The following is a 24,038-nucleotide window of genomic DNA, read 5'->3' as shown; positions in this document are numbered from 1 at the left end:
GAACAGCCCGCTTCATCCTGTCATCAGTTTCTGGTTTATCAGTTTACCATCTCAGCCTCCTTTATGTGCCCATGCATGTGTGTATTATGATAAACTATATCAAGACAATGTACAAATTAGTGTTTGTACTTTTGAATGTTTATACTTTACGTATTTTTATATATTTTTTCTGTGAGTTTGAGCTCTTTAGCTCATACTCATGTGTGAATATGTTGCATACTGTTGGTGCCTTGCAGATTGCAAATTTAACTTTTTTTGCTGGCTAAGTTTGTCATTTTATACCATCTAGTTTTTATGACCCCAGGACTAATTCGGACCTTTTACTGTTCTCTATCAACACCCACATGAGTCAAAGGGACATTTATATACATCTTCTATTTATGTGCGTCTCTGGTCGGATGGATGTTGGCACTTTATAAATGTGGCCAAATTTGTCTTTCTTACTCTCTTTGAAGAAATCAAATCAGGAAGACTGGAGTTTTTAAAGTTTCACATTAAACTATTTATATTTGACTTTTTTCTGCTGGCTTGCTTTCTCTTTCATCTCTTCCAAAGCAGCTGGCATTGAAAGTGTCTCCAGCACTGGAGCTGCAGTCTCTTACTGTACTGGCACCACCCAGGTGTGAATGTATGCAACCATATGAATCAGGGCGGTGCCGAAAAAAAGAGCACGGCAAGCGCTTCCCTGAATAAATAATGAGGTTGGAAAAAGTGTAATTGGACAATGAATCAATGTCCTCAATACCTTGTTTAGGTTCTGTGGCGAGGCTCGCCTTTCTGTTTAGATCTGGATTATATATCGGGTCTCGGAGGGAAAAGCCTCTCCTTGTAATTAACTATTATAAAACATTACACAGAGGGCCCGTGGCGTTGGTGTGTAAAATAAAAGGCCTGAACAGCCATCCACTGTTTACACAAATAGCAACCGCACTTGGCTCTCTCTGCCTGGGATAGCTTACAGACACAGACACACACACAGAGAAACAAATGGATACACAAAAAACAAAACTCTGGAAAGATTTTCTGAAAACCTCAGATGTCTCACAGCGATTAGGTTATTGCAGATGTGGCTTCCCATTTCTCTCTTTGGACACAAGTCATTTCTGCTGCACTGGACAGGATGCAGACACTTTAATATGCCTCTTAGACACGGCTCTCAATCCAAGTCAACTTGAGTGAATGAAATTGAAATATAGAAAAAGCAACCAGGGGCGATTTGGGATTTGGGCTGAGCTGGTTCTGTTGAGGCCGTTCTGACTGGCCAGAGTTGTAATTTGCCTGCGGGGATCCGGCTGCATTGTGGCAGATCGTCTGCTCTCCCTTGTCATTTACTTGTCTGTGTGTGGCTCGATGTTAGTGTGGATGTGTGTGTCCGCCATCCTCTGTGACGCACAACCAAACTAACCTCTCGGCTGCCTGGACACGCTCCAGCCCTCACTTTCTATCCTGTGTGTGTGTGTGTGTGTGTTTTCTCTCATGCTCTAAGCTGCCTTTTCATATTCTGCTTCATTACATTCAGAGCGGCTGCAGCCCAACAATCAATCATCAATCCCTCAAATCATTCAAGCAGTTTTCACAGTGGCAGCGTTTTTATAACAAGACTCTCCTCTTACCGCTTCAATGCCAGACGTGATTTTCACCTAAAGAGATGAAGCTCTTGGCCAAAGGGGAAAATATCTGAAGATGTGCAGTTTGTGAGTTTGTGGCTCGATGAAGGGGTGCTAAGCCGTCTGCAGGGGCACCGCAACATGAACTCATTATTACCGATTTCCACGTTTTAGTAGGAAATTACATGTTCCAAGGATATAATCTGCTTAAACCTGTATTAAGCTGTAAATGTAATGTTACCATATCTCCATGGGATCGGCAGTATGCAGACCGCCGCTCTATAGTTCTGTGTACGTGTACGTGTGTGTGTGTCCACGTCTGGAAAGCCCATTTAGATCTGTACAGACGGGCATAGAGGGAGAGAGCTGACCTTGGCCTTTCAGTCATTTAACACTCCTCGGAGAGAGGGAACATACTGACCCCGTACTCACGCCACCACTTATTGCACACCCTTGGCATTACGAAGGCTGTTTGTGTGTATTTGTGCTGTTTTCAGTTGCGTCTTTAAAGCTTTTAAGTGTAGTTTTAGAGTTTGCGGCGTAATTAGTGTAATCCACGCGCTGGTACATCCCTTGTAAGCTACCTGACTCTCATCAACAACGGCAGCAGACATGGTTGGATGATAATGAAGCGTTAAGCCTCAAGAGGCTCTATTTTACAGTTCAACACAAAGTGAAATGATGCTTGATGTGTGTTTTCATGAAATGGGATCAGAACTTTAGTGTTTTCATGAAGCAAGTAGAGTATTGCTCAATTAAGTTGAAGTAGCGAAACTAAGTTGTAGATCACAGCAGTTTATTTAGAAAACATACTTCCAAGATTAATGTTTAGGCAGTATTTTTGTTGTCATTACTCAGAAGACAGGATCTATCCACTTTATATTTTAATTTATTAAGATGACATGGGAGCAAAGCAATGTACTGCTGTGGACCGGGTTGGCAGCAAAACATTTTTTAGCCATCTAAAAGAAAGGTCTACCTAAAAAAATCAATATCAGTTTAAGTGTAAAATATATTTAGAATATTTTCACCTCTTTACCTTGCCGTCAGACAACCCTTTCCGACGGGGAACTGAAGTCTTTGTATCCATCTATGCTCTCGCCAAAGCTACCAGACTCCATTGAGAAAAAAAACTATAATTTTACCTCGCAGAACACGGGGGGATTGCTGGTCTACCGCTGCCTCGATCGGTTAGTTTGTTTGTGCTGTTGTGTGACTTTGGTGAATCCGAACTAACCAACATCACATAAGAACACAAACAAACTAACCAATTTGTTTTTCTCAATGGAGTCTGGATGCTTTGGCAAGAGCATAGATAACAGCTTCAGTTCCCTGTCAGCAACATAGACTGTATAGCTGTCTCACGGCAAGGATATAAATATTAGATATAAATATTCTTAATATAGAGTACACTTAAACTGATTTTTTTAGGTGGCTAAAATATGTTTTGCTGCCGGCCCTGTCCACCGCAGTACATTGCTTTGCTTCTGTGTGGTAACTCCTGCCTATTTCTCCAAACTGGAGGCGTGCCGACCATCATCTACTGTACTATAGGTAATACACTGACTATGGATAAGTGCCTCATACAACTCCACTTCATGACCCCGAACTATTAAGTATTTTCCAAAGTTTCACCGTCTGGTCAGTAACAAATGTAGTGCTTCTGTTTGCCATTCCTCGAGCAGTAGAGTCTGAAGCATGAAGATGTACTTTCAATCGGCCAATAGCTACAATATGGTTCTTTTGTGCTTGGTTTTATGCACAGTGGCATCATGCACTCCCCTATATATTGTGGTTATGTCTGGTTTTAGAGTCCCCATATGGCACGATTTAAAGCACATGACACTGTGATCTCACACTGAGCGAATCGCCCGCTAGTCAGCATGTGGTTTGTGTGTGTGTGTGTGTGTGTGTGTGCACGTATGAGTGAGTGTATGGAATGAGAGAGGTGAGAGATTGAGAGCAGAACAAGAAAGAGGGAGGGAGATAAATGGATTAAAAAAGTAGGGCAAGAACAGAGAGTGACATGCGGAAACGTAGAAAAGGGCCGACAAATCAAGAGCCACCAAAGGAAGTAAAAGTTGTGAAAACATGATCATCAAACCCCCCCTCTCTTTCTCTTTCTCTCTCTTTCTTTCTGCATGTGTTTCAGATTAGGGCTCATGATGACATCTCTCTGCCATAAACAGGAATAAAGTCGAACAGCCAAACATTAATTCCTAATGCGGTTTACATCTGTGCTGTGAATTGGGGTGTGTGAGTGTGTGTGTGCTTGTATGTATGTGTTTGTGTGTCTGTGTGTGTGTGTGTGTGTGTGTGTGTTTCAGATCTCTGCCTTTGACTTGAATGTGATTTATCTTTAGCCAAGCAAAGGGGAACTCTTTCTTGGTTTAGGAGCAGCAACAAGAAACAGCCTTTTCCTCCCGCTGAAGTGCAACTAGTTGGTTTTGTGTAATATTCAAATAAAGACTGCCCTCTAGTGGAAGTTACTTGTATTGCAGCACATTTATGCATCTGTAACTTCTGTCTGCAGAAGTCCTCTCACTCTTAAAGATCATACTGTATGTATTTTAACTGTTGAGATATCTGTAAACAATCTTTAAATTGACCCACACTGTCTCTTCTGTCTTTGTGTGTGTGTCTCAGGGATGATTTTGACGAAGAGGGATTCTGCCAGCCGTACAGAGGTATAGCCTGCGCCCGCTTCATCGGCAACCGCAGCATCTTCGTCGACTCGTTTCAGATGCAGGGCGAGATCGAGACCCAGATCACAGGTGAGAAACGGGTGCCTCGTATTAACCCTTTCCACTCCACCCATTCTGACCATAGACCCATTTTTGTCTTTTTTAGGGTGGTATTGTGGGCATTCATAGCAGGTCAACAGTATATGTCACATAGAAGTGGTCCCTCTACAATGAAATAGCTACTATGGGGACTAACATCATCACACATGAATACAATTGGGCTCACTGGATCCACAAGACTCCCAATTTATGTAATTCAAGACTGTTTAAGGACCCCAGTATTGAAAATGACACATTTAAACTGCATGGTTTTTGCCCCAAACTGCATGTGATTATCATAGAGTGGGCATGTCTGTAAAGGGGAGACTCGTGGGTACCCATAGAACCCATTTACATTCACATATCTTGAGCTCAGAGGTCAAGGGACCCCTTTGAAAACGGCGATGCCAGTTTTTCCTCGCCAAAGTTTAGCCTAACTTTGGAGCAATATTTATCCTCTAGCATGACAAGGTTGTTACCAATGGATTCCTTTCATATGATATCTGTACCTTCACTCTAGCTCTAAAAAGTGAGCCTGCTACAGCCTCTGAAAGACAGCAAAGTAGGCTTGAGGGCGCCAAAACTTAAAATCTATTTTGCTGACTCTTCAGAATCTCAAGGAAGGTCTAAATATACTCTCTACTTGTACAGTAGATGGCATTCATTCATTCATAACTACATGCTCTTCTGAAGCACTTTTGTTTGTCTCTCAATTTTTTGTGCGATTTCAAACTAAATGTGCTTTCTCTGAAGTTTCACTCACATGCTCACAGAGCTTTTGGTGATGATTCGGACACTATTTGGCAACATTTACTTTAGAGCTACACATTCAGTCACAAGTATGTGCACCTACGTTGAATGCTGCCAGATCAGCGAAGCCTTACATTGTTATTAAGAACAAACTAGTTGTTCCCTCTAGCTGACGGCCTGCTTTCATCCAGTGAGTTCACTTATTCAACCGCCGTGACTTCAGCAACCAGGGCTGATAGAGCTGCCTTCTCTGCATACACTGATTCACATGAAAACTTTCTGCGAATGAGGACTCTTTGGAAGGTGAACATTAATTAGTACTGTATGCAGTAGAAGGGAAACAGTGGAGTTCAAAGGAAGTTCAGCGGGGTTGGTCAGCGCTCTATATGGAGCCCAAATGGCCCACATACTGTTTCATACCTGTCTGCGTCTCTGTGTTTTTGTTTTGTGTCTTTGCGTGTCCTCAGATTTCAGTTTAATCTGTACGTAATTGATTACATCCGTGCAGCTGTCAGTTCAGGGGCCCTGAACTCTAATCTGAGACATCAAGGACGAGTGATAATTATGATTTATGACGCCACAGGATCGTAATGAGCCTACAGTAGGACTGTAAATCATCACATTTCAGACCCAGAACATCCACATTCGGTAGCTATTCACCATCTTTGAATTTAATGTCACTTTCACTGGTCTTCACTTTATTCGAGCAACATGTGCTGTAGGAGCGTCTGGATAACCGCCAGCTTCAGTTATCCACATTTTAATCGCTTGTCTTCTCCTCCGCCCCCCGCTGAGCTGTTTTACTGATAATCACAACCACAGGAAAGCATATGTTTGTAATAACCGTACAGTATGACTATGAATCATACATTTACAGCTGCAGCTTTCACTGTCAGTCTCGCTCTTTGATCCTTCATGTGTTTAGATGCACAAGAGTTCGTAGCAATGTGATGAATTTAAGAAGAAATAATTCATTTTTATTCAGTCTCTTATCTCTTAAAAAACAATTAATATCTTAATATAGATGCTAAATTTATAGATGATTTATTCTCCAACTACTTTTGTCTCCCCTCCTTCCAGCGGCCTTCACCATGATCGGGACGTCCAACCATTTGTCCGACCGCTGCTCCCAGTTCGCCATCCCTTCTCTCTGTCACTTTGCCTTCCCGACGTGCGACCGCAGCTCTGGAACCGACAAACCGCGGGACCTGTGTAAGGACGAGTGTGAGATCCTGGAGAACGACTTGTGTAAGACGGAATATATCATCGCCCGCTCAAACCCCATCATCCTGAAGAGACTGAAGCTGCCAAACTGCGAGGACCTGGCCGCCTTCGACAGCCCCGAGGCCGCCAACTGTCTGAGGATCGGCATCCCCATGGCCGAGCCCATAAACAAGAGTAAGACACCTGCTGATTGCATGACTTATATTTACGTATGACTTATTGTAACTGCTAACAGGAGCTGTTTAGAAAACTCCGCTTATCGGTGAGTCCAAGTATGCTCCGATATCAGAACCAATTTTATTATCAACTGACGATTATTTTCATTGTCGATTAATCTGCAGCAATTTTTTTTGTTATTTGATAATCATTTAGTCTATGAAATGTCAAAAAGTAGTGAAAAACACATCCATCACAACTTCCCAGAGCCCAAAGTGATTCCTTCAAATTGCTTATTTTGTCTGACAAACTGTAAAAAAAACAAAGATATTTTACTATCATCTATGATGAAGAAAAGCAACAAATCGACACATTTGACAAACTGGAACCAGCTAATGTTTGGCATTTCTGATGAAAAATAACTCAAACAATGAATTGATTATCAAAATCGTTGACAGTTAATCTCTTTTTGATCGAATAATTGATTAATTAACTAATTGTTGCAGCTCTAGTCAAACTTAGAAGAAATTCGACTTTCAATATACTTATTTATAATATAATAAGAGTTGACTGCAGAATAGCAAACATTATAATGCCAAACATTTTTGGAAGCTGTTTAACAAATCTCACTTTAAAAAGCGAGTGGTATACTTTGGAATATGGTTTGTTGTATTGTGACGCAGACATGTAATATACCAACATAAAAACTAAAACTCAATACACTCATACACCCAAACTGTTAAGAGAATGACTAGCAATCCGCTTTTTATTAGTGTCTAGGATGTGGTCTCTAACATACAGTGTGCGGATGAAATAATGGTGATGATTAAAGGAAGGAAATTTCAGGCTGGCTGGTAGGGGGTTGATTGGGGCTTGGCAAGCACAGGGCCCACGAGTGGCCAAATGAAGTTCGTCAAACACAGTCTTGTTAAAAGTTTTGTTGTTTGTGGTTGGTGAAAAAAGGACACAAATCTGGAGGTAGTCAGCTTAAAAGTTCTCTAAAAAAACAAAAAATAGGCAACATGTGAAGGCTCTCTGTCCTTCCACCAGCAGCTCAACTTAATACACCCCTGTAAACCCCGTCCACGAACAGCCACCCAGAAGAAAGAAGGAAAGTGATGCAAGCCAAATAATATGAGCGTACTACTCAAACTAACACACAACCACGCCTTCCTCTCCTTCAGATCACAAGTGTTACAACAACAGCGGGGCGGACTACAGAGGGACGGTCAGTAAGACGAAGTCGGGCCGTCAGTGTCAGCCGTGGAACTCCCAGTATCCCCACAGCCACACCTACCTGGCCATCCGCTACGCGGAGCTCAACGGAGGACACTCGTACTGCCGCAACCCTGGGAACAAACTGGAGGCCCCCTGGTGCTTCACGCTGGACGAGGGCGTCCGCATGGAGCTCTGTGACATACCCGTCTGTGGTAGGACACTACAATATGTTTATATCTATACTAATGAGATTCCTTGTGTGTAATGCTGTGTTTGTAACACATTTGTAGATATTTGCTTTGTTTTTTATGATCTCTTTCATCTGCTGTCAAAAATGTCCCATTATGCAAAATCTCATGCTATTTTTTTTTTTATTTTCAAAGTGTATTTTGACAGTATCTGCTGGTAATTTACACTGAGGAAATGTCCAAGACTTTTATTGTATGTAGTAAAGCTCCTATCCTTTATTCTTCTAACTTTCTTCTTTCTTAGTTTTTTTTTTTTTTCAATGATCATTCTTAAATGTTATAAAATTATATTATTATCAGTAAGCCATAGGGCTGCCACTAATAATTATTTTCGCAATTAATTGTTGATTATCAAAATTGTTACATCTTAATTTTCTTCAAACAACTAGAGTTGACTCTAGCATGCATCTTTATCACATTGTATCGCCCAGTCATATAAAAAGCTATGTGTCTGATAATATTCCTCTCTCTCCATCCCTCCCTACAGACCATAAAGAAAAGTCTGGCGGCGGCAACATGGAGATCTTGTACATCCTGGTTCCCAGCGTGGCGATCCCATTGGCCATCGCCTTGCTCTTCTTCTTTATTTGCGTGTGCCGCAACAACCAGAAGTCGCCCACACCTCCTGCCCCTCGCCAGCCCAAACCGGTCCGAGGACAAAACGTTGAGATGTCCATGCTCACAACTGCGTACAAGCCAAAGGTAGAGCAGTCACGCTCACAGCCCACAGGACACTGTGGGTGGGGCAGTATTTTCCATCCCCATTTTCTTGATGTAGCATGAGGATATACAATTGCAAACAATCATATAACATTTCAAATATATTATGGCGTTTAGTTTCCGTAAACTAGGGGTGTAAGAAAATATCGATACACATGAGTATTGTGATGTTATGTTGTGCGATACTGTATCGATTCTCCAAAACGCTGTATTGATTTTTTGTTAACCTCTTAAAAGTCTGCCGTCGGGCCCGACCTCTATTCGATCTTTTGGAGGTTGTAGCGGGCTGTAAAGCTAGAGTGAAGATACTGGCATCATATGAAAGTAGAAAACCTAAAGAATCCATTGGTATCCACATTCTTGCCAATACACAGACCTAATATATATATATATATATATATATACTCTCACACAGTATTGTGACTCTCCTGTGGTGAATCTAGATCTGTGCTCTTTTGCTGTGTTTGTCTTTTTAAGTCATGAGTGCAGACTGAGGAAGGAGTCAAAACACTGGCACAGCCTCTCTGTGTGTCAACTGGGATATGTCGCAGCATGCTGGGGTTACCGGCTTCAGTGTGTGTGTGTGTGTGTGTGTGTGTGTGTGTGTGTGTGCGTGTAAATGACCTGTCTCAGGCAAAGCTTCAGATCTCTATCATCAGAGCTCAGCAGGTCCAGGAATGTTCAGCTGCAGCTCCTTTCCTCTCTGTTTATGTCTCTCCCACTGTCTCTTTTTTCCACATCCCTCCCTCTCACTTCATCCATCTCTCTTTGTTGCTCTTCTTCCGTCTCTCCCTCCATCCCTTTACCTCTGGACCTCCTTTTTCTCCCTTCACTCTCTCCTTCATCCCCCCCTCTGTCACATAACCTCTTTGTAATGTAGATCATTGAGCCCCCGCTCTGCCAGCCAACACACAGCTCACATTAGGATCTGGATCATATTTCTTTCAAGGTTGCACACTCAGTCATATCATGTCTGTTTATCTTTTTCCACATAATTTTGGTGGTGGTGGTGGTGGTGGGGGGGTTTGGTATCTAGACAGTGTGTCTGTTTGTGCAAAGCAGAGCCGATTCTCAAGGTAATGTGTATAATATTACCATCAACGGCTGTAAAAATAACCGCAAAATGTCACAGAAGCGTCAGAAGCCATTAATAATATGTGGATTATTTCTTTGCAATGGAACAAATATGTCACTGACCTAAAAAGGTAGTCTCTCCTCGCTGTGTTTAGATGACGGCCTTGTTTCTGCGAAGAGTCAAGGTTACGATGGGAGATCAAAGAAGGTTTTTCAGAGTGACAACCATGCAGTTATGGAATTATACAGTGAATTTTAAATGGTCTTTGTGGACAACAAGGGCCTGAAATATGGTCCACACATATCAGATCACATAGCCATCCATTTTAAGATTTCATAGGCAAAAAAAAAGCTTTTACAGAGGTGCAGTTCTCACCTCCTTTTCCAGCCCATGCATCTAATCTGGTAGCTTGATACTATACTTAAAAGACAATTTGGGTAAATGAGGATTTGCATTAAGTTTCTACCGTTTTAAAACTTTTTTAATGAGTGTTAAAATCTCAAATTATACAGTATATTAATGACAAGAGTGCCTAATTTCCCCACCCCTCTTATCTACAACTTTGTCTTGAGTTAGGCTGCTACCCAGGAGGCTTTGCTGCGGGGTCACCCGGGGGCTATTGCCCGTGACAATCCATTTAGACACACAAAAACACACACACACACACAAACCTGCGGTGGTGTGAGGAGGATCTAAGGGTTTGGGTGTGGGGAGGAAAGAAGGGGTGAAACAAACCCATAACTAAAAACATCTGTGCCTCTCATAACATCACACACACACATACACACACACACACACAGACACCACCCCCCTCAGAGCTCATACAGGCCTGTGTGTGTCCTTCTCCTGCTCACCGAGGAATTTCATTATTCATATCATAGTTCCTGGAATCTGAAAATCTCTGCCAACATCGCCTCACGTCTTCAAGTACAGCTACACACACACACACACACACACATACCTACTGTAGGTCTCTCTCTCACTCGCGCGCACACACACACACACACACACACACACACACACACACATACCTACTGTAGGTCTCTCTCTCACTCGCGCGCACACACACACAAACCCTCTCTCTCTCTTTCTAAGATCACCTTGACACTGTTAATTTTGACAATAATTTTAATTTTAGTTTTAGTCGCTTAACCTTCTAAGATATGAGAGTTTAGCTGAAGTCATGAAGGCTAAACTACCATACAAAATGAGACAAATAACTCTCACACACACACACACACACAGAGAAACCTTTGCCGCTCATGTGTTGATAAGGTATCTTAAAAAAAACAGCATTTATTTTGAATATTTAGTGGTTTTGCATCAGTTACAGTTTTATTTTTCACAGTAACTGAAGCATATTGTTAATATTTTTTCTCACTGATGCTCACATTTGGTGATCATTGTTTTGCATCATTATCAAATGAAATACTTAACTTTCATCAGTTTTAAAGAGTAACTCTAACTTTAAATCCACTTTTTAAAATTAGTTAATTAAAATTATTAGGTGACGGGTGTTAAAGTGACTCAATAAAACTAAACTTGACGTTTGTTGGCGTTAGGGAACTCCATTTCTAACCAAACGTTAGCTATAGTTTCACACTAGATATGAAGGGCTCATTCTAAACTAACAAGAACACAACGATTCTTCGTTTCAGCTGATTATACACTAATGAAAACATAGTTCTGAATATTATATTACATTTCTGCTAATTGATCCTCTTAAATCCTACATACTGGCCCTTTAAGAAGTAGATTTTATCAAGTCCAGCTGAATTATGAAACATTTGTGACCCTGGTATGAGCCCACAGTTTGGTTCAGTCCTGTTAGATAAACAAACCAACCTCCAGCCTACAGTATGTTCTCCTCAGTAAGAATAAAAGTGCTAAAATGTCCCCACTCACAAAGACAGCTGCGGCTTTTTTTCTGTTATTTCTGCAGCTGATTCTACAGTTTTACTGGCAGGAGAATTAATTGCTTAGTCTTCCTTAAAGCTGCTAACCTGTCAGTTAAATGACATTTTTAAGCCGAGAACAAGATGCCAGATTTCACGATTTTCCCACATCGCTCTCCAAAGGCTGAAAGGGAGTCATTAGGAGCTGATGTAATGGACTGAGTCTGATTATGACAATTATCAACTCTCTGGGCTATTCTTTTATTTGTTGTTTTACAACTCAAACACATATATGATGTTATATTAGGCAGTTTGCCTGCATCGATTTAGAAGCACTAATGTAAACTCCATGTCAACATTTCACGTTTCCATGCAAGGATAATGATGAGGAAAGAGTACAAAGAAAATAATGATCTAATTTTTTCTGTCACTGATCTCACTTTTTCCTTTTTTTTTCCCCTCTTCTTCTCTCTGCAGAGTAAGGCCAAAGAGCTTCCCCTGTCGGCTGTGCGTTTCATGGAGGAGCTTGGAGAGTGCAATTTAGGGAAGATCTACAAGGGTCACCTGTATCTTCCGGGCATGGACCAGGCACAGCTCGTGGCCATAAAGACCCTGAAGGACATCTCCAACGTCCAACTTTGGGGCGACTTCCAGCAGGTACAGAGTAAATCTCTGTCTACAGCTTAAAGAAATGACTTTGTCTATGTACTGTATATATTGTTGGTGAAGACACAGATGCCAAAATCAACCATGTGTAACCTGTGTTCGACCTCTAAGGCTAAAAGACTTTGTCTAACTGGCAGTTTTGTATGGATATAGTACTAAAATAATCTACTGTTTAAAAATACAAGGGACTACTTTTCCCGTGGAAAGATCACTCTTCCCACAAGACTTGAAGCGTAACTTGTTATATTTCCACAGAAGGTAAACGTGGTGGGCGATGGCAGACTGTATACGACTAAAAATCACTTTTTACTCTTGAAATAGATCCAAAAATAAACTGTCCAGATAAATTTAGATGTTAAGGCGGATGGAAACAGATGACATGTAAAAACATAATCCTCCCTTTCCATGTGCAGAGAATGAGGCAGACCTGAACTGCCAGCCTTTAAGGTGATACACCCAAAAATCTGTGTTTTGGAATTTGAAACACAACAAACTTCTTACGGACATCTTTCAAGGCCTCAAAAAGAAGACTGTGTTCATTTAAGGTTTCAGCATATGATGAGCATAAGTCAAATATTTCATTTATTTTTGCTTGAAGTTCACCGCTACTTTTTGTGTTTCCATCACAGGAGGCCGCCGTGCTGACAGAGCTGCAGCACCCAAACGTGGTGTGCCTGCTGGGCGTGGTGATCCAGGAGCAGCCTGTCTGTATGCTGTTTGAGTTTTTGCCCCAGGGCGACCTCCACGAGTTCCTCATCATGCGTTCGCCACACTCTGACGTTGGCTGCAGCAGTGACGAGGATGGCACAGTGAAATCCAGCCTGGATCATGGAGACTTCCTGCATATGTCCATACAGGTGGGATATCTCTGTCATCTCTCTTTGCCATCCTGTTTCTCCTTCCACCCTGCCGTGTACCAGACATACTTCACAGCTACTTCCTCCTTAACTGATTGTTTTCTTTCTGACCATTCAAACCCAGGTGGCTGCTGGGATGGAGTACTTGGCCAGCCACTTTTACACCCATAAAGACCTCGCAGCTCGGAACATCCTGGTAGGCGAACAGCTTCACATCAAGATCTCCGACCTGGGCCTCTCCAGAGCGATCTACTCCTCAGACTACTACTGCCTGCAGCCCAAAACTCTGCTGCCCATACGCTGGATGCCCCCCGAGGCCATCTCTTACGGCAAGTTCACCAGTGACTCGGACATCTGGTCGTTCGGAGTCGTACTGTGGGAAATCTTCAGCTACGGTCTGCAGCCCTATTACGGCTTCTCCAACCAGGAAGTGATGGAGATGGTGAGAAAGAGGCAGCTGCTGCCCTGCCCCGAGGACTGTCCGCCAAGGTATGTACACGTTAATGTTGCTGATCAGCATAAGCTGTGAAATAAATGATGAGAAGGTGATACAGTACATACTGTAGATGGTGTAACTTGTGGTACAGAGCTCACAAACGTCACTGTATCTTCACTTTGTTCTGAAGTTTAGACAACCAACGTGGCGAGTAAGGCAACACATTTTCACCTTGTTGTGTTTCAAAGGCATATAAATAAGAAGTGGATGCAGTCACCGTGACGTCACTCATTGGTTTGTGGACTGCGGTTTTGAAGCCTTGAGTTTGGCATTTTGGCCGTCACCATCTTGTTTTTTGCAACCAAAAGTAAGAAGAGAGGGAGGAGCTAAGTACAACCGAACGCTGAATAAGACATTTTTAGGGAACCAAATATTACAATTAACTTTCATGAACTGAAAACACACTGTGAAAGGGTTAAAGATGTAAGACGAAAACACAGACATCTCCCAGATCGGACGACGCCGTGGTAGCGACCTGTCAATCATAAGGGAGCCACGCCCTAAAGCATCCCCTGCTTTATGATCTATTTCACTCTAAATGGGACCATAATTTACGAAATGAACATCATGCTGTATTGAAGAAGACTTGAAACTAGCGATTGAGACCATAAACTCATGTTTACAATGTTTACTGAGGTAATAAATCAAGTGAGAAGTAGGCTCATTTTCTCATAGACTTCTATACAATCAGACTTCTTTTTGCAACCAGAGGAGTCCCCCCCTGCTGGCTGTTAGAAAGAATGCAAGTTTAAGGCACTTCTGCATTGGCTTCACTTTTCAGACCCCGCAGGTGCCCATTGTTCAAAGGCCACAGCCGTTGTTTTTTCTAATAAGTAACTAAAAAATATTGATTTAATTCACAAACACAACAATTTTAAACTCCTCAAGTTCTTCAAAATTCAGAATCAAGGCAGGGATGTTGACGTTATATGGTTTGCTAGTGGTTACTAGTCCACCAGATGCTCCACATCTCAGATCTGTGTACAGAGATATCTTATTTTCTACCCTTTGAACAGTTACTGTAAGCACACCCCTGCTCTTACTACAAACAGCATTTACAAAGTTCCATAAAAATGTGAAAAACAATTTGGTATCAGAAGTTTCAGATATTAAAGTTAGTTTATTAAATAAAAACTGGCTTTTAAATAAATTGCCTGATAACTGACTGTGTTGTCTCCCAGGTTTTATGGTTTGATGACTGAATGCTGGCAGGAGGGACCAACACGTCGAGCACGCTTCAAGGACATCCACCTACGCCTGCGAGCCTGGGAGGGGCTGTCATCCCACGCCAGCTCCAGCACGCCCTCTGGCGGCGGAGGCAACGCCACCACCCAGACCACCTCGCTCAGCGCCAGCCCCGTCAGCAACCTCAGCAACCCGCGCTACGCTGCTGCCGCCGCAGCTGCAGGGTACCTCTACCCAGCCCAGGCTATTCCCTCACAGGGCCAGATGGCCCCAATGCAGGCCTGGGCGCCCATGGCTGTGACCCACCCACAAACCCACCAGCGCTTCATCCCCGTCAACGGATACCCCATCCCGCCGGGATATGCAGCTTTTCCAGCCCACTTCCCTCCCCCGGCCCCGCCGACCAGGGTCATCCAGCACCACCTGCCCCCTCCCAAAAGCCGCTCGCCCAGCAGCGCCAGCGGCTCCACCAGCACGGGTCACGTCAGCGGAGGGCCCTCCACCACGGGCTCCAACCACGACGCCAACACGCCGCTGCTCTCCCACTGCATCATGCCGGGGGGCGGAGGGCAGATTCAGGTGTACGGACAAGTTTGCCAGAAGGGAATGGGACAACTGGACCACGCGTCACACACAGCGCTGATCCCTGTTGATTCTGAGGTACTGATGTACGACACGGTCATCACCGCAGACCTGTAGATAGACAGAGAGATACTCACACTCTCTCTGCTCGGGACCCACATCTGAGAAGTTTAGCCTCTCACACAGGGACCCAGTCTACTCTGGTCACATGGAGACCCCCCCCAACAGAACCTGGCCATGTGAGTGTGCAAGAAACACTGCCGCAGCTACACAAGTATATCCACAGCTGTCTGACTTTTTAATGCCTTATTGTTTAAAGCATGTGTACTTACCACCATGGTTTGACCACCAATGTTGTGTTATTATTTTAACCTCTCTGTACATACGGTACATAAGTCCTGAATGAATGAGTGAAATACAAAGATATATATTCAAAAGAACTTTTTATTAAGAAATAAATTTTAAAGGTGAAAAAAATCAAAAAATCCATCCTGCGTTCCTGAGAAATGGTTTGTATCACCGTCTGACAAAAGTTCCTGCGTCAACAACTGACTGTTAACGGACTGTTTCATGCAGGATGTGAAGGAAACAGTGACACCGTGACCTTTAGGTGCCTTTCAGCAGTGGTGCAACTTGCTCGTTTCTGGACGTATTAGAACACAAAATATGTGCTGTACATTTGCTTGTACAGTAAAAGAAACAGCGTCTAGCAAACGATAGCAGAGCAAAAAATGGGAACAGCAGACAAGAAGTTGAGCAGCTTTTACTGAGATGACCAGCACCGACCTGCTCAAATACACCAGTATACGAGGCGTACAGGTGGCATTGAGGGCAGACAGCTAACGGCTATGTGACGGATCCCATCAAAGCAGCTGGAATTAAAACTAAAACAGATACAGATGGCTAAAATACTCGTCCAGGCACGGAGATCTGGCGTTTTCACACAAAATTCCTTTGGAAATGACATCTGAATGTTTTTGGTGCAACTTCAATATGACAATCTTTGCAACGTGGACCTCTTTGCCTTTTTTCAAATCTCAGTATACAGCTTCCCTGGCTGAGGAACAAGGAAGCGGGAAGTACTTCAGATTGGCTGCCTCCATTTCTCTGTCACCTTCATCATTTGCTCCTCCTCCTTTCCTCCACCGTCTTCCACCCTCCGATCAGACACGGCATCTAACTTCACAAGCTGGCTACAGGTCTACGAATGAAATCACACAGCCTTCATATCCTCCACAGCTGAACTGGACCGGTCTCAGGGCACAAACACTTCACTCACCACACGAGGGCTTTGGGTCAATTTACTGTCAATGATGTAAAGCTAACATTTCACCCTCACAAAGGAACATTGTTATTGTAAATTTGATATGGAGTTTTAATTTTTATGGGAGAGTTTTTTCCAGTTTTTGAATTTTGAAGGAACTTTATTCACAGGGCTCATCTTTATGTCCTTTTTTCTGTTTTTTTGGCATCTGTGTTGTGCAAAAAACACCTTTCAAGACACGGAGGAGTTAAGGTACTCAAAGCAGGGGAGTTAAAAACACAAGTAGTAGATAATATTACCATTACAAAAATCAGCCTCATGTAAAAAAACTCCTATGAATTGATATGCTTCCGTTTATGCCCAATCTGTGCCTGAACAGACGAATGTTTGACCTAAATAAGAATCATTTTCATGAGCTAGGGACAGACTGTTTCACTGTGTGCTGAGAGATTTATGTATGGTGCTTTTATTTGGTTCTATATCAGTAAATGGTCGGTTATCGTGGTATTAATGGTATCCATAAACACCTGGCGCCAACTGTACTTAGGTGATCCCAACAAGGGTAAGTGCAGCTTTTAAAGGAAAAAGAACAAAATGCCCATATTGTTTCCTTGTGAGTCTCTAAATGTACAGCTGTATTTATATTTCGACATGTCCAGTAACAGGAAATCATATACGGTTTTGGAGGCATTTACCTGAATATCCCTTTGTGATATGAAGAAGTTTTTGGTAAATCTCATTCCTGTAATCACACAAATGATGCCTCAGCTATCTGTTGTTATTTGATGACAGTTTATCAAAAGGCTAAATAGGAAGCTTTTGTTTTAAGAAAATAAAAGTGGTAGAAGCAGCTGCAGTTACAGAACAATTTGTGATCTTAGTTACCTTCTCCAGTACCTTCTGTGTAGTAGACAATCGTTGGGTTTGAATGGTCGTAAAAGTGTCCCAGTGTACTGTACGTGTTGCACTTTTTATCCCTCTATCGATCAGCTGTATTTACTAATCAGACACACATCTATGGCACACGCTGATAGCATCTCACTGTGGATGTGCAGAGCATGAAGCGCAGTGAAGATGGCTGGTTGCCTGTTGTGCATTTTTATGGTAAACGTTTTTAAGTTGACATTTCTGGAATGTAGATAGATGAGACAGTTCAGTATTTAGTTTATGTAATCATGTCTACTATCTGATGTCACTACAAGAAAAGCAGCTGCTCCAATTCACTGCAGACTAAAATGAAAATAAATCAGATTTATATTAGACTGAGCTTTAGTTTACCCCGAGATAATTTATTCAAACCAACGTTAGCAAAATAAAGGAAGAAGATAGTGTTTTGTTCCTTTTGTCACATCTAGTCCAAGATTATTTGAGTCATTTTAAGTTAATTTTCCCGTTGAGGTTTTATTTCATTGCTGTCTTTTTGTTCCTCTGAAGCAGATCGAGCTACCTTAGCATCTGAGTCTGTGACCTCCATCCAGCATGTAAAGGATTTATGTGTACTAACATTACAGTGCAGAAACCACTTGTACACAAGACTGTGAATCTTAATCAAGTCTAGGTATTTTTGTATTTGGCAAAAAATCATTATTGTGCCTTTTTTTTATTTTTTATTATAGATCCATTTTTAAAAAAACAAAATACAAGTAAATTTATATTTCAATAACCATTACAGAAGGTTTACGTGCTTAATCTTTTGACCAAGAGAGGCCTTGTCTTTGTATTTTGTCTGAACATTTTTTGCACAGATGTTTTGTATTGCAAAATCATTTATTAAATGATGTTGTTTGGTTAACCTTGGAGTCAAAATTATCGTTAATTTGTGAGGGGTTTTTTGTTTATGTTTTTGAGCTTTGACTTGGTGATCAGACTCGTAATGACGGTACGAATCCACTAGGTATCACCAAATCACCATTTCTGTGGATTTTCTTAAATTTGTGTTCCTCATAACTGTAGTGACCATATTTCACCAGGTGGTGAAGCCATTTAGCTGTTTGATTAGTGAGGATGGTTTGAGCTTCATAACAGCTGGAAATAATATTAGTCCATTATATATGTATTATATATACAACTGAAGTAATTTGGCTTTTGTTTACCTAAATTACAAAAAAAAAACATTTCCTAATCATTATTAATGGTATTTACCCATGCAGATAGTTTGGTTTTATTTCCCCAGGTTTTAGATACTTTCTACTAGAAACAGTTCAGAGCACTGGTTTCCAAACTTCTTGGCTGTGTAGAAGCTGTGTATTCTTGTGACCCATCATCAGTTTGCGTAATGTTTACAAGTTGTGATTGCTTCAAGCAAAGAGTTATTTTCCCTTCTCAGATTGTTTCATTTGAAAAGGGTAAAAATAGGAACACTGATTCTGTAAAGAGGCTACTGGTGATGTATTTAAATAGGATTTTTCTTCAGAAAAGAAATTCCTTTCACTTCTATTGTACTTGAGTAGAAGCAGTAATCTCAGTCAGAGACAGATATCTCCAAACATGGAAACACAATTGACTCCTGAAAACATTTTCTGCTGCCGTTCTGGAACAGTTTGTATTATGAAAATGTTTGCGAGCAGCAGCAGCTGACTAACTCTCATGACTTCTTCATAAGAGCCACAGAGCTCTGAAGATACTCGAAATAACTTCTCCCAAGGCAAGAACTAAAATCATGTGCTGTGCTTTTTGAAATTTGCAGGTCAGAAGACATCTGGGTTACAACCGACCTAAATTTAGTTTAAAACTGAACGTTTATAGCTCATAACCTACAACTGTAACCTACAACTGTGGATCAGTTAATCAATTAATTGACAATCACTTCAGCCCTGTATTTCGATGTAGCCTATAGTCAGGACCTGATTCACATTGACAGAACGTGGCTTGGATTTTCAACCAAAATCAGCTAAGTTTAGTCCACATCTGTAATATTTCTAAACTCAATGTTCACTCAATGCTTCCTTGGTTGCAGATTTTGCGCCTTTATATCTTTAATCTGAGGGGTTAGGTGGTATAAGATGATTAATGGTGCAGGAAAGAAGGAACAAACTGTTTGAAAAACACTGTTGGAGCTGCTAAGAATTAATAGACTGTCCTTTTTATGAGGAGTGACAAGCCAGAATGATTGGGATCCACCACTTCAATCTTTAATAATGCATTTTATTACATAAACTCATATTTTCTTTTGTAAAATCGTAATCTGCAAAGTAACTAGTTGTAGTCCTAGCTGTCAGATAAATGTAACGCAGTAAAAAGTACAATATATCCCTCTGAAAGTAACAATAAAGGAGCAAAATGGAACTACTCAATTCAAGTACAAGTACCTCAATATTGTACAAGCTGAGTAAATGTGCGTGTAGTTATTTTCCACCACTTCTATGGATATAAACAGACCAGTCTCACACTCTGAATGATGGGTGTAGTGGGAATGGGTGTGTCCCATCCCAATGATAAAATAGGGGTTTACTTCCTGCGACCAGACCGTGTAACTGAGGACGACCACTCCCATGACAGTAGAGCCCCGAGGGCGCTCTCTTCTAAAGGAGCCTCATTAAGCCTCTTGAGTTCAGGGAGTAATGGGCTGTAATGGGCTTTGAAAGTAAAGGAGAGGCCGAAGAAGAGAATGACTGTGCCGCGTTTGGCTTTAAGAGAGAGGGATGGATGAATAAAGAGTGGAAGGAGAGGGATACAGGTAAAATGCATTGAATGGCCGAGAGGGATTATGGGTGGTTTAAAAGTACAGCATAAAGCAGAGGGATCATCGAGGTTTTACCGTGAGGTCTTTATGGACACAACTTGTAAACAGTGAGTCAGGGTCGAGTGGGATCTGACTTCAACTGGACTCACTGCAGGGTAAGGAAGGATGGAAGTGAAATATTCAGAGGCTCGAGGTGCAAATATCAAAGTCAATATAATTGTTTGTGAGAGCTCTGGCATGGTTCTTTCACACAATTCACACATTAGAGATGTTGATGATACAGTTGAGAGCAGGAACGTGCACATTGTTTGAAATAGTATTAGAGTACTCGCATTTGTTTTCAAGTGTTATGACATCAGGTTTCATGAAACATTTGAGAGGTAATTTATGTGATTGAATGTAGGAAACTAATCAAATCAATGAATTGATTAGTAATTCAATCATTTTGAAAATTAATGAATGGCTTAAGTTGTTTATCATTAAAAGTGATGCTATATTTTATGGGTTTGTCATGGTCTAATAATTCCCAATGAAGTTTTTTTCTGGAAACTTTCTGGTACTAACCACAGGGGAAAATAGAGTGCTACAGGAATGAGTCCCAGAAATTAATTAGCATTGTAGCACTTCTGGTTCCCTCGTCTGGAAGTTAATGGGTTTTTTGAATGGGTTTTTAGTTAGATGCCTGCAATAAGGTCTGTGGTTAACACAAGTTTAAGAGATTTTTGTCATTAAACTTGTGAATTTTGAATCCTTTACGTGTCTTAAACAAGGTGATTGCTAACAAGTGGCTAAATGAGACGACAAGACGTCATCACACCGACTAGTCCGCCTTTACAGCCTTGTTGTGTATACTCACGTTCATGCGACCGTGGTGTAGTTCGTTTATAGCCTAACGTTAGCTTTTTACATCTGGCTATTGCATTTACACTTCAAAAATCATAAAAGCCACAAAGTTTATTTTCTGCAATAATCCAAAACCCAATGGAAAAATCCCATTGTCTTTTTGTCGAGGGAACAAGGGCAATGCTAACTTCCGGGTTGGCCTACAAAAACACATCATCCCGGCAGCCCTATAGGAATTCACTTGAAAGAAAAGCTCCATTTTAACCCAAGTAATTATTCATATATTAGTCATTTATTATTAAAATCCTTAAAGGAAACTACATATGTACTATCAAATAAAGTATTTTTTTCCGCAAAAGAATAGCCCCTGTGAGCAATATATTATTATAAATGACTTTATTAGATTGTTAATGCATCAGTGCACACGCAGTATTTGCTGTTGTAGTGGAGCTATTTTTAACTACTATACCTTTGGGCAGTTGAATGTATTGTATTGATATATGATTTTATGTAAACTTTTAAACTGAAAAGTAACAAGTAGCTTAACTGCGGCTGTCTTATTAATGTCGTGGAGGAGAGGTGTGAAGTAGCGTAAAAGTACCTTAAAATTGTACTTAAGGACAAAACTCATACAGAAAACTAGATGATGGAGCACTCCTGGTTGTGATAACTGAAGGCTTCCACTTTGAGGATATGATGACTGAGAGGAAGGGATACAGATATATGTTGAGAGAGATAGAGGCAGAGAGAAGGGTCCAGTTTCACCGTCCTCTCGCTCTGTCATGGCGGCACTGGAAACCTCCAACAAGCCCCCGATTGTTGGGGAACATGAGCTGTTTTTGTTGAGGAGCTGACAGGCGCTTGACCTCTGCTGTCCGTGCTGCCACATACTGACCTTGAAGAGAGGAAGTGAAGTGAAGCCTTTGAACGCTGTCAAGTGAACTATCACTGCCTTGTTTAATTTCCCCCAGGGGGCTTGACTCAGCTGGGATAGGTCATGTGGACTATATGTTCATCTTCCTGGTTCATGCAAATTGTTTTCTACAGAGAAAATGTGTCCATAAATTGTTGGTTTGTTTTAAGTCTGTTACAAAATACTTGACCTGAAATATTTGATTTAAAATAACTGGTGAAAATTAAACTGAGAAGTTTAAGAAATTTCACTTTGACACACATTTTTGTAACTTTGACATAGATAGTTCTCATCAAGAAGTCTCAAAGGCTGTCACACAGAATCAGATCGGAGCTGTATCCGAGCTATAATGTTGTTTACCATATTCACCATCTTATTTTAGTGTGTTCGCACGCTAACATTTGCTAATTAACATTAAACATAAAGTACTGTACAGCTGAGACTGATGGGAAAAATGAAAATTTTGACCTTATGGCGGCACTAGAGGAAAGGTCAGAGGATCACCAAAGCCAGTAGGATTCATCCTCTGAGGACTATGAATGTCTGTACAAAATGTCACGGCGATCCATCCAGTAGTTGTTGAGATATTTCAGTCTTGACCAAAGTGGTGGACAGACAGACCGATATTGCTGCTTGCGTTTCCAAAAACCAGTCGCATAAAGCTGCGTACATACAGTATAGTCAATCCCTGACTTCCTGTCTGTACCATCATCTGCTGAAGTGCTGAAGCACGGCCCTGTGCCAGCTGTGTCTTTGGCGGCTTAAACTCATTGTTCAGGTCGAACGCATTCAGCTGTTTTAAACATTAACAGTCTCTTCATTGTCAGACAGATACTCGCCGCAGAGTCGGAAAGACGGGAGGAGAACAATAGAGTGAAAGATGGATCCACATTCCTTCTCTCTATTCATGCCTCACAGGTCTGAGATCACATGACCCCTCCCGAAAATGGCCCGTGATAACATTTGCCAAATCAGTTTAACATGAAAATGAATGTTGTCAGAAGAGTTTTGGAGTGGGAAACAAATGATGAGATGAGTATTGTAATCTCATTACAACAAAATGTTGTATGGAAATTGTTTCCATTCAGTTGAAAAACTCAGGAATCAAATGAAGGTTTAGAGACCTATTCGCCACCTCAGGATTATTACACACATGATTGGCTCTCTTAAAGACAGCACAGCAGACTGTGCAATGTTCTGCTGCTATTTCACTGACGAAGCTTAAAGGAATAGTTCGACATTTTGGGGTTACATATGAGGATTGTTGTCACTGTCTTGTCTGTATGTTAAGTAGGCCTATAGACGAATTCAGCGACCACTTTGTGTGTTCTGCGATCTAGCGGCGCCACCAATACTGCAGTGGCAAGTCGTAGTCACTCGCTGTCTGCTAACCGTGTTAACTGGTGACTTTCAGACGAAAGCGTCCGTGGTTGCTCATGGTAATTTACGGAAATGGTCGGCGTAGATAATAAAAACAGATGAGTATGTCTTTAAAATGGATTAAAGTCAAATTGAAGGCTTTTACAAGGACACCTAACATGTTCTGTTTGTGTTTTCAACAGCTGCAGTCACGACCAACAACCACAACGCATTCGGCCGAGAGTCACCAGTTAACACGGTTAGCAGACACTTTGTACGTGTTCTGTTTGTGATGCCGACCGATTAATGATGTTTACTTAGTTAGAGTAACTAATGTTATATTTCACAATGACGCCACAGTTAGTTGATTGAGTTAATTTATTCTGCGGCACCAACGCAGCCTCTAGACAGTGACTTTAGCCCACTTACATTAACTACGTAGCTAAGCATAAATACATCTATAGGCTAATTACTAGTTACTTATGCCGCTTGCATTTTGTTGTATGCTACTTGAT

General features: G+C 41.5%; 1 protein-coding gene across 2 annotated transcripts in view; it reads left to right on the top strand.

The window, feature by feature from the left end:
• Positions 1 to 18,518, top strand: part of ror1 (receptor tyrosine kinase-like orphan receptor 1) — a 139,658-nt gene extending 121,140 nt beyond the window's left edge. For both annotated transcript variants that reach the window (XM_037770828.1, XM_037770829.1), the window contains 8 exons: positions 4,254 to 4,381; positions 6,221 to 6,538; positions 7,705 to 7,950; positions 8,474 to 8,688; positions 12,154 to 12,333; positions 12,972 to 13,199; positions 13,324 to 13,688; positions 14,877 to 18,518. In XM_037770828.1, the coding sequence (XP_037626756.1) occupies positions 4,254 to 4,381; positions 6,221 to 6,538; positions 7,705 to 7,950; positions 8,474 to 8,688; positions 12,154 to 12,333; positions 12,972 to 13,199; positions 13,324 to 13,688; positions 14,877 to 15,579 (2,383 nt within the window). In that variant the 3' untranslated portion in view covers positions 15,580 to 18,518. The remainder of the gene's footprint in view (positions 1 to 4,253; positions 4,382 to 6,220; positions 6,539 to 7,704; positions 7,951 to 8,473; positions 8,689 to 12,153; positions 12,334 to 12,971; positions 13,200 to 13,323; positions 13,689 to 14,876) is intronic.
• Positions 18,519 to 24,038: the final 5,520 nt, after the last annotated feature.

This window comes from Sebastes umbrosus, chromosome 5, assembly GCF_015220745.1.
Source record: "Sebastes umbrosus isolate fSebUmb1 chromosome 5, fSebUmb1.pri, whole genome shotgun sequence".
Taxonomy (NCBI): Eukaryota; Metazoa; Chordata; class Actinopteri; order Perciformes; family Sebastidae; genus Sebastes; species Sebastes umbrosus.
Note: the sequence above shows the minus strand (reverse complement) of the source record. Positions and strands in the feature narration are given on the sequence as shown.